Below are 14,501 nucleotides of genomic sequence, written 5' to 3' on the forward strand. Positions count from 1 at the left end.
TCAGATGTCAAAGAAATGAACAACTATCTGACTTTTAGAAGACAACTGAAGGCAGCCCTGTTTCGGGAAGCTTTTAATGACTGATGGTTTAATGTATTTTTAATCATTTGTTGGAAGCCATCCAGAGTGGCTGGGGAAACCCAGCCAGATGGGCGGGGGTATGAATAATAAATTATTATTATTATTATTATTATTATTATTATTATTATTATTATTATTTCCAGGACAGGCAAAATAAAGCCCTTCTTCATGCAGTGCAGGGTTAATACTGTGGAACTCCCTCCCACAGGAGGCAGGGACGGCCACCAGGTGTGACCAGGCTGGTCCAGTGTCCCAATGTCAAGGCCTGTGTTAAGATTAGGGCTGTTCAAGGAATTTTGCTGCCCGAGGATGAGATGGCACCTCATTCCATGCCCAAGATCTGATGGGACCAACAGCTGGATTGGACTTCGGTGCTTCCTGTGGGGCCACATCCTTTCCTGCACCTGAGGGCAGCATGCGAAGAGGCTCAGGCCTGGCAGCTCACACAGGCCGGCCCAATCCAGACACACCCACCCATCCGCAGCCCAAGGTGGCTGCCTCTCTTGGCCTTGCAAACGTGATGGTGATGCTGCCAAGGAGCTTGAACAAGGGATGCCCCTCCCCATGTGGACAGGTGAGCGTGTTGGGAATCTCAGGTGAGATCCCCACACGGTGGAAGTTGCTCCCAGTACCAGGCACCATGCAGCAGCCGAGAAAGTTTCAGATAGTTTACTGTTGCAGAAGATAAGGCTCCATCAGACAGTTCCAAATGTTGATACAGCTGGTAGGCTTTTGCAGATACAGATACAACTACAAGTACAACTGATCTCCGTTGCTCCAAGTTGAGCCATTCGAGACGTAGCATTGGGCAAGCAACACAAATAACAGACAGACAGACAGACTAACTGCAGACTGGCACTCCTGAGCTGACATGCATTAATTACAAATATAGTTGGGGCACTGGGCTGCTATCATAGCAACTGGCTTGGCTGACCTTGCACCTGGGATTAGCTCATCCATGGGGAGATTTACATTCATGAAGGAAAGTGACCCCTTCTCATGTCCAGTTGTTCCATCAGAACTCTGTGGCCAGAGCAGCTCCCGAAGCGCCATCTCCTTCTTCGGAGTCCACCAGTTCAAGGTCCTGAAACGTCCCGATTTGTGTGGCTAAGACCTGCAGTGATCTGCAAATTCCAAGCATTAAATGGATGCCCATGAGGAACATTTCCTAGGTGGCTAGCTAAACAAACAACAACGGACCCCAACACAATATTAGAAATACATTAATGAGAAGAACAAAATGGGTTTTCTGTGGGTTGACATTTGTTCCCATTCAGCAGTAAACAGTGGGTTTTCCCAGAAAAAGCAGCAGGAGGAAAAGAAGCAAAAATCCCCACCCTCTGGACCCGTGACTTGAATATTGTGGGACAAACATCATAATCATTTTATTATTTATACCCTGCCCATCTGGCTGGGTTTCCCCAGCTACTCTGGGCGGCTCCCAACAGAAAACTAAAAACAATAAAACTTCAAATATTAAAAACTTCCCTAAACAGAGCTGCCTTTAGATGTCTTCTAAAAGTCAAAACAAAATAAAAAAATCCCTCCCAGTAGCACCCTAGAGACCAACTAAGATTGTTCTTGGTATGAGCTTTTGTGTGCATGCACACTTCTTCAGATACACTGAAACAGAAGTCACCAGACCCTTATATAGAGTGGGAGGGTGGGGTGGGGTATTTCTCAGAAGTGTAGTGGGAGATGGGTGATTGACTCAATGGGCATGGTAAACTTCTTGACCACTGGTCTTACAGGAAAAAGCAAGTGGTGAGATGGCCAAAAACAGCCATATCATGTTTAATGAGATAAGAATCCAATGTCTATTCAGACCAGGTCTCTCAGTTCTTTATTTCCTTGACATCTGATGGGGAAGTGGGGGGGGGGGGGCTGAGTTGCAGGAACCAAAGAGTAGGAATAAATGCAAATGGTAAAAATTAGAAAGAAGGCCCCCAAGGATCGGGGATTAGGACCTGTGGTTTCTAGCTTGTTCATAACTGATCCAAAGTTAGCAGTGAGGTGACCAAGTCTGCTAATGACACGAAGCTGTTCAGGTTGCTGAAAGAGCTGTGAAGAGCGGCAAGGAGACCTGTCCAAACTGCGCAAATGGGAGGGGAAATGGCGAACGCCGTTCAGTACCAGCCGGGGTCCAGCGATGCACTATGAGGCAGAACATGTTGGTTTCATGTACAAGCTGGTGGTTGTCTGAACTGGAAGCGATGGACCAGGAGCGAGACCTTGGGGCCACAGCAGAGAGCTTGTTGAAGATGCAGACCAAGTGTGCCGTGGCCGCGAAAAAGGCAAAATCTCTGCCGGGGGTCATTAGGAAAGGAATTGAATACGAAACTGCTAATGTCATGAAACTGCCATGATACAAATCTGGTGCAGCGACTGCACGTGGAACATTGTTGTAGTTGCCACACCTCAAAACCGATATTGCTGAGGTGGGAAAGGTTCAGAAAACAACAGCCAAAATGACCGAGGGGCTGGAGCAACTCTGCCTCCCCTAATTCACCTCTTACCTCTCAACCAGGAAATGGCTGCTCAGGGCTGGCTGCCGCCTCACAAATGTACCGATGTGGCGTTTCTTCCTTATCCACTGAGATGAATCCACTCTCCAGTGTTCCAAACAGATAACCCCATCCCTGATGAAGTCTTTCACTTCTGAAAGGTTCAAAAAGCAATTTATGAAAGAACTCAAGGGACAACATCCACCCTAGTTCTCGCTCACTGCACAATGGGCTTCCCACTGTTGTAAACAAAATCTGCCCTTTCCTCCTTATGGGGTATCCAAGAGCCCGTACAGAGTCCTTACGTAGGTTCCCTATTGGTAGGAGAAAATAACAGAGGCCAACCAGAGAATATTGGGAAGCAAAGCAGCTCGTAAGCCTGATCTTTATTGATTTGTTGCAACATTCATATCTAAATGTGCCCTTAAGACAGGATTTGTGAGGAAAGAGACAATGGGGAGGTTTTCCACTTTGACCTTGCAGATAAATAATTGAGGTCAATTTGTTCAGGACTTTTTGTGTGGGGTTTTCAGACATGTGGTTTATATATTTATGTACGTGTTTGCTTGGTACATTTATGAACATTTAACATATATCTAAGACCTCAAAATTCCTATCACAGGGGTGTATAATGTCTGCTGGAGAGCTACCCCCCCCAACACAAACACCCACCAAATGCCTTGCTGGATCTAAGTCCGCCTGCTGTTCTCAGAGTGGCCAGGCAGGCACCTCTTGGGAGCACCTGAGGGCAGCCTCTCCCTGCTCAGGCTCCCGGCCCCTGGGATTCAGAGGGGAAGCTGCCTCTGTCCTCCTCCTGCCCAGCTCAGACCCAGTTCTGGACAGGGAGTCTTCAGAGGACAACCCCGACACCCCACAGACCAGGGAACTTGGGGATCAGGCAGAATCCCATGGAACAGCTCTGGAATTTCTACGGCAGATATCGTGCCACAATCTAAAAAGTCTGGGCTGAGAATTTACAGTTGCTTGGCTGGGAGTTTCTGTGCATTTCCTGCGCTGGGGAAGACTTTAAAAACACAAGGGGCATGTTCAGCTTTCGGCATCACAGAATCCCAAAATTAGAAGGCAGGGAGAAACACAGAAGGGGACGCTTACTGGTCTAAACAGGGAAATGGCTCCTTGTATACAGATTGAAATACTTGTGGGTGGGGACGTCTCTGTTCCAGTTCAAACGGGGAGGAAAGGGGATGATAACAGCTAGACGATGCTGAGATGTGCACAGCAGGTGGAGCCAGAGGCAGGCAAGGGAAACGAAGGCTCCTCTGGTCCCCATCCTCCTCCCTGCAGAGTCATGCAAGGGCCACAATGAGATTCAGGAGGAGGGCTGGCTGGTGGGTCTGGCTGAGGGTCTGGGGCAGCCTCTCCCCTGCCTCCTTGGATCTTGTCTGGATTCCCCTTCAGATTGACCTTGGGCTGTTTTGGACCTGGAGAGAGACTGATACCCCACTGAAATGGATGGCAGGATTAACTCAGGTCTATTCCTTCTGATGGGACGCAGGTGGCGCTGTGGGTTAAACCACAGAGCCTAGGACTTGCCGATCAGAAGGTCGGCGGTTTGAATCCCCGCGACGGGTGAGCTCCCGTTGCTCAGTCCCTGCTCCTGCCAACCTAGCAGTTCGAAAGCACATCAAAGTGCAAGTAGATAAATAGGTACCACTCTGGCAGGAAGGTAAACGGCGTTTCCGTGCACTGCTCTGGTTAGCCAGAAGCGGCTTAGTCCTCCTGGCCACGTGACCCGGAAGCTGTACGCCGGCTCCCTTGGCCAATAAAACAAGCTGAGCGCTGCAACCCCAGAGTCGGCCACGACTGGACCTAATGGTCAGGGGCCCCTTTACCTTATTCCTTCTGATGGCTCTGCTTTGATCAAAGCTGAGTTGGATACAGCCCTCTGTTTTCAAAAATGTGCTCAGTGTAATTCATCTCTCTTGCTTTGCATTGCCTGCTTCTTTTGCCAAAGTTTATGATCTTTTTTCTTTTCTGACGGGGTCTTTTTGCCCTTCATAACTTCCTCAACTCTGCTTGCTACCCACCCTGCCATCCTCTTGGCCCTGATGGTTCTTTTCCTGAGAGGCTGTGGAAATTCTACCTGAGCTAATGTGCTTTTGCCTTCTGGGGGGATTGGATCCTTCCAATCCTGTAGTCATCCAAAAGGACCTTCTCTGGTGCACTTACCCTTCATAAGGGGTGCCATCAACCCAAGTGAAAACCCAACCCGGCTTCTTTGCAGACAATGTTCTTTGCAGACCAATCCAGTATTTATTTGGCTGTTGAGAAAAAAGATTGTTTTTAGCCAGTGAGTGGAGTCAGAATTGTGATGGATGAGTGAGTTATTTGGACAGTGAGCTGTAAGTATCCCTGAAGGAGCGTCTCCACCCCCATTGTTCTGCCCGGACACTGAGGTCCAGATCCAAGGGCCTTCTGGCAGTTCCCTCCCTACGAGAAGCCAAGTTACAGGGAACCAGGCAGAGGGCCTTCTCAGTAGTGGCACCCGCCCTGTGGAACGCCCTCCCACCAGATGTCAAAGAGAAAAACAACTACCAGACTTTTAGAAGACATCTGAAGGCAGCCCTGTTTAGGCAAGTTTTTAATGTTTGAAGTTTTATTCTGTTTTTATTGCTCTGTTGAAAGCCACCCAGAGTGGCTGGGGAAATCCAGCCAGATGGGCGGGGGTATAAAATATATTATTATTATTATTATTATTATTATTATCATCATCATCATCATCATCATCATCCCTGGGGTCCTAAGGAGCTGCTGTTTCCGCTCCCCTTGACTGCATTTGCCCTGCTCCCGTTTCATTTTCTAGTCTCTGAGGCTTCCCCTTCCCCTTCCTTTCTTCCTATCAGCCAAAATGCCTCTTTCCCCAAGTGTGGCTTAAACCCTGCTCACTTTGGCAGCTTTACATTCAAGGTCCTTCCTGAGTCAGGGATGGGTTTTCACTGAAAGGCTGGCTAAAACGGAGGAGGAAACCTTTCCTTAGCAGTGCCTTGCAGGGACGTTGTGAGGTCAGGTGGAGCCAAACGGGCTCCCCACCCCTAGTGCCGAATATCCTTTCTTGTAGACCCCTGGATATGCTCTGCAGGTGGTGGGGCTATCCCTAGGAGCTCCCCCTGGTCCACTTACCCATCATCAGAGCAAGTTGTGGGCAATGGCTGACTATGAATGAGCAGCAGGCCGAATCATTCCTGCTTCCCTGCTCCCTTGGAGGAGCAACAGGAGAGGAAGCCAAGCTGAGCGCAATGTCTGGACCGGGGTCTCCATTTGCCAGCTGATTAGGGTTTCTTCAGGGCAGGCGAAACATACCTGTCTTGGTTCAGAAGCAACTGTTTGTTCACAGCAAGCCAGGAACCATTGCTCACAGCCGTGTGTGAACTGGGCCACGCTGCACATTGCTCGCTTCCTGTGTTCTCATTGCTTCCACTTCTGTGATTTTGACTTCCCCTTCTATGGTTTGGGTCCCCAGCAGTGTGAAATCAATGGGTTTCATTTTGGGCGGAACGGGAGAATAACCTGCTTCTGGGTTTCTCTTACTGGCCAGTAAGGCTTGACTCTGGACTCGACGTCCCCTCCTCCCCCTCCACCCCCTTGCATTATGTTGGAGCTACTTGTACCCTACAGTTATTACCTCCTCATCCCTTGCTATTACACCATCCCATAATTCCCTTGCGCTCCAGGGCTTTACAATAAGCAGCTGAGATGATCTGGCTTGGCAGGCTTCTTCGCTGTGTCTCCAGCTCTTCCTTTCTGACGAAGGTGAAACCCACAGGCATTTCCACCTGAAGATCTTCCAGCCATGGGGACAGCAGCCTGGGGGAGAGAAGGTCAAGGGAGCCGCTTTCAGCTTCTGAGCAGCTGGGACTGGCAGGTGGCCTCAGGCTGGCAGCCAAGCCCTGGCGGGACACGGACTTGTCCTGCCAATCTGCTGAGAGCCTGTGTGCCCCTCCAGGGCATCACCATTTGGGGGGTGAGATTCATAATAAACAACTATCTGACTTTTAGAAGACATCTGAAGGCAGCCTTGTTTAGGGATTTTTTAAATGCTTGATGTTTTATCGCTGTTTATTATTATTATTATTATTATTATTATTATTATTATTATTATTATGTTGGGAGCCACCCAGAGTGGGTGGGGTATAAATATTTTGTTGTTGTTGTTAATATTATTATTAGCATCCTGGCAGATTCCGATTTGGCGCTCTTCAGCAACAAATCTTATTTGTTGCTTTGCAGAAGAGAATCTGTGCGAGGTCCAGTTCATGCGATATTCTAGAGCAGCAATGTCCAAGCGGCTGACTGTGATAGACGGTAGATGGCCGGAGCCAAGAAAGTGACCCCTGTTGCTCCTTAGCGCTCGCGACGTGCCCCACCCCTGGTGCTACATCCCATCGTTGCTTCTGATGCTGCTTAGAAATGTTGTATTCCCTCCCCTCCGCAGAGTGCGGGGAAGGAGGGAGGGCAGCGGACTATAGGACAAGTGTTTTAATTCAATCCTTCCCCCAAAAATTTCAACAACTAATGCCAACTCTGGTTTGTCCCCCTGAAAAAGCTCAACAACTATGGGCAATGCCAATGGGCAGATCACTGCCCGTTTTATTATACTGGGAGTAGATTGCAGTCTCTATAGAGCTGGACGTGCCTGGTATAGAGAACGAGTGATGATTGGTGGTGCATGGTGGCTGCTGGGCACAAAAAGCAACATGTGACCTGGGAGATGCGCCCCAGAGGCTGTGCGAGAGTTTCAGTTTCATTTTGTGTGTTCCTGGGATGTGGTGAATGGATCACACAGAGCGCAGAGATGGGGCCCGAGGTTGTGGCACAGTTGCCATAGAGTGGCACCAACAAAGTCCCCTCCCAGCCCATCAACAGGCCACACCCCTGAAATAAATGCTCATCTGTCTAAGCAATGAAGAGGGTCAGGGCTCCCCCAGCCCCCCATGCGGGATGTGATACATAGATAGCAGTCAAGTACAACATTCCTCATTTTCCTAGAGTGGACATGCAAGGGGATGTTTGGTCCAGACAGTCGGAACTTCCTGTTTCCTCCTGGCTGAGACATACTTCCTTTTGCAAGTGACTAGAGATGGGCATGACCTTACCTGACCAGGTAACAAAAGGACAAGGCACGCAGCTCTCTCTCTCTCTCTCTCTCTCTCTCTCTCTCTGACTTCCTCCATTGTTGGAGCAGCTTTTTAGCTAGAAATGTCCTGTTGGCTTTCAGCTGACAGAGGACAGTGGGATTATCCCCATATGGGATAGACCCACATGTATATATTTGTAACTAAGTCTGCCTTCAGGGATCCATCTGTGAACTGATAATGTGAGTAAACTTCTTATATATATGTGTTTATGGCGTGTTTATTCTTTTAAGAGGGATCTAAGGGAACTTACCAGGAACCTAACAGTGAGAGGCTTACACAAGCCTGCAACCAGCTACCTGCTGTGCGTTTAAAGGGGGAATGTAAAACTCTGCCAAGTAAAGGAACTTGCTAGCGCAAGTGAGGAAGGCTATTAACAAACCATATATCCTCTCCTGCCTCCCTGAACATTCCCACACCACAGACCTACCCATCTGCTGGCAAGAGGTGGCTTCGCCCAGCGCTCTCTCGACTTGCTCCTTCTCCCGCCTCAGATGCGTCAGGTTGCGGTCTGCTTGCCTCACTTGGTCTCCCAGCTGCCGCTGTGTCCTGTTCCCATCCCTCCAGCTCTCCTCCAGGGCCTTCCGGGTGAGACGGAGATCTCTTTCAGCCTCGCGGAGCAGCTCCTGAGAACCGGACAGGCTCTCCTCCAAGGTGCTGAGTCTCTGGGCCAGGAGGTTGCTCTGCGCCGCGTGGTTTTGGGATTCCCGCTGGAGCTGCTGGGAGAGCTGCCCATCTGCAGAGGAGAAGGGGGGAGGGACACCAGGCTGGGCTCTTCCCCACCAAGAGCAGCCAAAGCAGCTGGTCTCCCTTGATGGCGTTTTCCCAGGGGGCCGCCCCCCTCAAGGCGGGCCCCATGAACTACTTTATTCAAATGCACCTTTTCATGCCCAGAGCCCAGGGCAGAGAGGGCACGCTGTGAGCCAACTGTGATCCCTCCCCAACTGATTGGCTTTTCCCAGGGTGATGGATTTGGGCAGGGGGCACCCGCTACTCACATCGGACCCCCAGTCCTATGGCGGTGGCGAGAAGGAAGAGGCAGGTGGCCAACAAGGCCAGGATGGCGGACCAGGTCCGACGGTCTGACTCTGAAAGAGAAACTCACTGGGATCAGCTGGGGGCTCTTCCTGACTGCTTTTAGCCCCAAAGCTGCCCGGTTGCAGTTGGGAAATGACCACTTGCCCCTGGTCCCTGTAACAGCTGGCGCTCCGAGGCATGTTCAGGACTGTGTGTCTGTGCTGTGCAGGGATGGATCCTGCCTTCAATGCCCCTCCCTGTGAAGGCCTTCCTGAAAATGTTGAATGAATAGTTGCCGAGGAGTGAGCATGCTTTGAAATGGGTGCAGCCAAGCCTCATCCTCTGGGGAGTTTGGCCCATCCAGTCATTGTTCTGTAGTAAAACTGGGAACTGGGAAGAGAATTAGCTGAGTGGCGGGACAGCCGCTCTGCATGCAGAAGGTGCCAGGCTCAGTCCCTGGTGGCATCTCCAGGGAGGGATGGGAGAGGCCCCAGTCTGAAACCGTGGAGGGCTGCTGCCAGCCCGTGGAGACAATGCTGGGCTGGGTTCCCAAACACTCTGTGCTCCAAAATGCTGTGCTTCTTGCTTGTATGGAAGATGTCTGGAATCTAGATCCCAAGTAGGAAAATGATTAGTCTCAGAATACAGCTCTCCCCCTAAAAGGCAGCGATCCCCACCTCTCAGGCATCAATGATGATAACTCCAGTCTTTCCCCTCCATCTCCTCGGCTGTCTTCACGTTGCCCAGGGAGGAGAAGCGAGAAGACTGGGTGGTGCAGACTGAATGATGGAAGCAAAGGGAGAGGGAAAGATAAAGGACCGGATTCCACGAACCCAACACTGAGGCGCAAGGGTTCCGGGGACTGTATTGGGATCCCCCTCCCTTGCCTCTCCCTGGGCTCCCCAAATCAGCTCTGGGTGGTCAGGAGAACCCCCAGGACCACATGCAAAGGGAGGAGAGCGGGGAGAGTCATTCAGTCTGGCAAGCAGAAATGCTTGTGAAGAACAAACAGGTCTCTGTTCTCTGAAGGATGGATGGTATTGCTGTTGATGGATGTGGAGGACAAGGGGCTGCAAGGAGGACTTCAGCCTGGGGCCCGTGGATTTAATGGTGAAGATACCTGGCACAATACTCAGACTGCCTTACTTTACAAGGTCCTTGTAAGCGAAACTCTGAATGCTGAAAGTCACATGCATGTGGAATATTATTGTTTGGCTTATTATTCATTTTTTGAGCCTACAAAACCAGCTGGACAGATGGGTTTTTATTGGTGTTCCCTGTCCAGAAGACAAGGCAGGTCAGAAATCTATTGCGATAAATACCCCTTTCATCATCTTGAACTTGTATTTTAAGTTTCTCAGATAAATGGAAAATCTTTCTTATCTATGCTGTTTTCTTACTTCTGCAAAACACCAGAATGAGTCATATTCGCTTGATAAAAAAAGTTCCACTTACAGTAAATAAGGAAAGTATAATGCAGACTTTGCATCTTAAATGTCAGTGGTCTCAAGAGGTGCTGATTTGCTAAGCAAAGTGGCCCTTGGTGGAAAGGGAAACTGGCTTGGGCGACTCCACGCAGTCCGTTTGTTGAGTATTTACTTGCGCCAAACTTGGGTGAACGTATTTATTCAGCATTTAGGTAGAGGTAAAGCATTTGTTCTGCATTGTTTGTGCTTGCTTGCCCTTAGTCATTTGTTCACCCTACACTTTTCAATGCGTTCCCCTTCACTTTCCAAACCAAGAAAACTCAGAATCTTGCAGGTTGTACAGGATTTCTTTCCCTTTTAAAGTCTGATCCTTTTAAAAAATGGATTTGCTGCTGTTGGATGTCAGAGTCCCGTAATCTGTGCAAACCTAAATGTCACCTGCAAATCAGTGGCAACCTGGAGGGACCCTTTGCTCACTTGTTTACTTAGAAGAGTTCTGTAACCAGGGCACTTCAGAATAGCACAATATTGCATAAAACCAGTCATCATCCTGAAACAACCTGCTCCTCTCCTGCAACATGTGGAAGAAAATGTGGCCCTTACTTTTAAAGCTGAGGTTTCGCACTCCCAGATTTGGAATTATATTTTGAAGCTGCCTGCCTGTGTCGGATAAAAGACTGGATACTGCTGGAAAAGACACAGCTGCTAGATTTGGAGGGTCCTGATGTCAAACATGGCTGGCATGCTTGTATCTGGTATGGCAAAGAAGGAATATGTAAAAGCTTCGCCAACCATGTTATTAGAAAAAAACTTAATTAGGGTATGGGGAAAATACAATACAATACAATAAAATAGAAAACAAAACGCCAAGGTGGTTATCCCCAGTAGAAGCTGAGTCAAGGAAATATATGAGTGGTGACTGGGGTACCCTTAATGATTTGTTATACTTTTCAGGAGAAAAGTATACTTGTTATACTTTTCAGGAGAAAATAAAGAGATTAAAGAATTTGTTTCAGACTAGCTAAACTATCATTCAAAATGTAAGCTGAATAAGAAATGGGGATTTGCAGAAAAACTATCATAATTTGAAAAAGAAATATTAAGAACTAGAGTTAAATTTCCCCCCTCAAATGTATAGGATATTATTAGATTGGGAAACTAAATAAAAAATTGTGAAATCATCTGTGATCAAATGGGCACAGGATGTGGGCCACAGTATTGATCTGAACCTGTGGGAACATTTGTGGAAAATAAATTTAACTGTTTAAACTGTTTAAAAATGATTCACAGGTGGTACTTGATGCCAAGTAAACAAGCTAAAATGTTTAGAACTAAAGGTGGCCTATGCTAGAAATGTAAAGAAACAATTGGCACATTTTATCACTCATAGTGGTCTTGTAGAATAATAAAATAATTATGGGAGGTGGTTTGTAACGAATTTAGGAAAATGTTTAAAAGAACTTTTCCTAAAAATCCAGAAGCTTTCCTTTTGGGAATAATAACAATATGGTTGTTTAGTCGTTTAGTCGTGTCTGCCTCTTCGTGACCCCCTGGACCAGAGCACGCCAGGCACTCCTGTCTTCCACTGCCTCCCGCAGTTTGGTCAAACTCATGCTGGTAGCTTCGAGAACACTGTCCGACCATCTCGTCCTCTGCCGTCCCCTTCTCCTTGTGCCCTCCAACTTTCCCAACATCAGGGTCTTTTCCAGGGAGTCTTCTCTTCTCATGAGGTGGCCAAAGTCTTGGAGCCTCAGCTTCACGGTCTGTCCTTCCAGTGAGCACTCAGTGGAATAACAATATAAATCCCCCAAAATCAAGCTATTCTATGGATGTGACTACAGCTGCCCAAATTCTGGTTGCACGAAAGTGGAGAACAGATGCAGTACCATTAAGAGAAGAATGTATAGAACTTGCCAGTATGACAGATTAAGAAATAAAGACCCTATAAATTTATAAGGAAACTGGACATTATATATAGAATACATGGAAAAACATTTTAACAAAAAATAAGTGTAACAGACTGAAAAAAGAATGCTCGGCAATGGATGTGACAAAGTGGGACAGTGGAAATAATTTAGTAGTAGAAGAAAACACAGTCAAAAAGACAACCGACATTTTGACTGCGTCAGACCAGCACGTTTACCTACCTGAATCTATTATTACAGTATATACATTATTATTATTATTTCTCCCCCCCCCCCTTCTTACTATTATGGGTCTGACTTTAACATATTATGCATTGCTGATATGATAAAACAGAAAAGCAAAAAAATTTAAAAACCACTAAGTAGGCAGCGTAGATAGACACCATCCTACGGCCCCCATGCTTTTTAGGGAGCCCATGGCAAAATAATAAAATTGGTTCGTTAAAATGGTTGGTTGGTAAAATAAGAAAAGTATTAGGACATGATTTGTGAGGCCCTCTCCGCCCGAGGTTTTGACTACCTGGGGGCCTCCACAGGGTTTAATCCAGCACTGGTGAGGAGCCTCCATTTGGTGGAGGAGAAGGAGCATCTCCAGAGTCCGTCCCCCCCTTCCCTTCCCTCCTTCCTTCTCTGGCAGCATCCTCCTAGTGGGGAGGGTACCAGAGACTCACCTCTTGCATCTTCCGGTTCCCTGGGGGTCTCCTCTTCCTCCTCTTCCTCCTCCTGCCCCCTGGGCCTGGGCCTGGGCCCCTGGATGTTCTCATAGGTGATCTCCCCATCATTTGGCTCTGGAAGACAAGGTGGTGTGAGGAACAGGTGGTGACGTGGGGTGGGGGGAGCTGGGGGGGGGAGATCTGGGCTGGCTGCGCCTCTACCTTCCTCCTGGCTCTCCCTTCGAGGGACCTTCACAAATCTCAGGTCAGCGTAAGTCACACCCTGAGACATCCTGGGAGTTCCAGCCCCGCTCTCAAGATGCCCCTGGGGTGGGGGAAGCAGGTGCCTGAGCCTCACATGCTCTGAGCGGGGAGAGTGGGGCTGGGCCACTGGTCCCCGGGAGCAGGTGGGACCCACGGAGCATCAGATCCGGACTCCTGCTGCCCCCGCTCTGTCAGGTGGGGTCTGGAAGGGAACGCCCTCCCCTGGTCCCCAGAGGGCAGGGGTGCTCGCCGGCTGTCCCTGCAGAGCAAAGCATGTGCTGTGTGCTCAGTGTGGGGCCACAGTTCACTGGTTAAGTGTAGACCTCGTGCGCATGAATGAGGACGTGGGTTCATTTCCTTCCTCTTCTAAAGTACAGCCATTCAAGCAGACTGCTCTAGAACAACTCTGGTGAATGTTCCTGCCACATCAGAGGCAGGAGTATGAGCTACCGTATTTTTCTGTGTATAAGACTATTCCCCCCCCCCCATTTTTTTTGAAGTTTAAAATAAGGGGTCATCTTATACACAGAAAGTGCATACCGCATTTTCTTAATTTTGTACCCCCCAAAATATTTATACACTGGGGCGTGTTATACAAGGGAAAATACGGTATATACAAAATATTAATTGAGGGAGAATTTGGCCATCTTACAGCCACAAATATTCCCTAGGAAATGAACTTTCAAGTAATAATCGCTATTGAAAATTATTATTTGAAAATCACTTTCACCACTATTATTTATAACGGTGTTAGAGGTCCTTCTGAATTCAGTAAGACAAAACGAAAACATAAAAGGGGTTACGATAGGTCAAAATGAATATAAAGTTAAAGCATTCGCAGATGACCTGGTGGTTACAATAGAAGAACCTACAGTTACTGCTAAAGAAGTTATAGAGGAAATGGACAAGTTTGGAGAAATGGCAGGTTTTAAATTAAATAAGAAAAAAACTAAAATGATTGTGAAGAATATGGATCAAAGTGCAATCGAAATAATGCAACAGCAAATTGAAATAGAGGCGGTTAAAAAGGTGAAATATTTAGGAATATGGTTGACACAAAAGAATATTGATTTGTTCCAAAATAATTATGTACCAGTGTGGAATGCAATAAAAAAGGACCTGGAAGAGTGGGGAAGAATGAAATTCTCATTTTGGGGAAGAATATCTACAATTAAGATGAACGTATTGCCAAGAATGCTGTTTCTGTTCCAAACTATCCCTATAATTAAGGGGATTAGACATTTTAAAGAGTGGCAAAGAGTGATTTCAAGATATATATGGCAGGGCAAAAAGCCGAGAATTCAATTTAAATTATTAACAGATGTAAGAGAAAGAGGAGGCTTTGCCCTGCCAGATCTGAAATTATATTATGAGGCATCATGTCTTTGCTGGTTGAAAGAATGGATAAAACTAGACAATAAGGAACTGCTGGATTTAGAAGGATATGATAATAGATTTGGATGGCATGCGTATTTGT

At 47.6% G+C, this 14,501-nt stretch overlaps 1 protein-coding gene across 1 annotated transcript; it reads right to left on the reverse strand.

The window, feature by feature from the left end:
- Positions 1-735: 735 nt before the first annotated feature.
- LOC310659503 (B-cell differentiation antigen CD72-like) lies at positions 736-13,385 on the reverse strand. Its single transcript, XM_083403155.1, has 8 exons — positions 12,983-13,385; positions 12,779-12,895; positions 8,737-8,826; positions 8,169-8,474; positions 6,229-6,410; positions 4,776-4,867; positions 2,598-2,739; positions 736-1,205 (listed from the first exon to the last, which is right to left on the reverse strand). Exons 1-7 carry the CDS (start codon positions 13,050-13,052, stop codon positions 2,601-2,603), a joined length of 996 nt encoding a protein of 331 aa, XP_083259281.1. The 5' UTR covers positions 13,053-13,385; the 3' UTR covers positions 736-1,205; positions 2,598-2,600.
- Positions 13,386-14,501: the final 1,116 nt, after the last annotated feature.

The sequence above is a fragment of the Podarcis tiliguerta genome, assembly GCF_965153285.1.
Source record: "Podarcis tiliguerta genome assembly, chromosome: 11".
Lineage (NCBI taxonomy): Eukaryota > Metazoa > Chordata > Lepidosauria > Squamata > Lacertidae > Podarcis > Podarcis tiliguerta.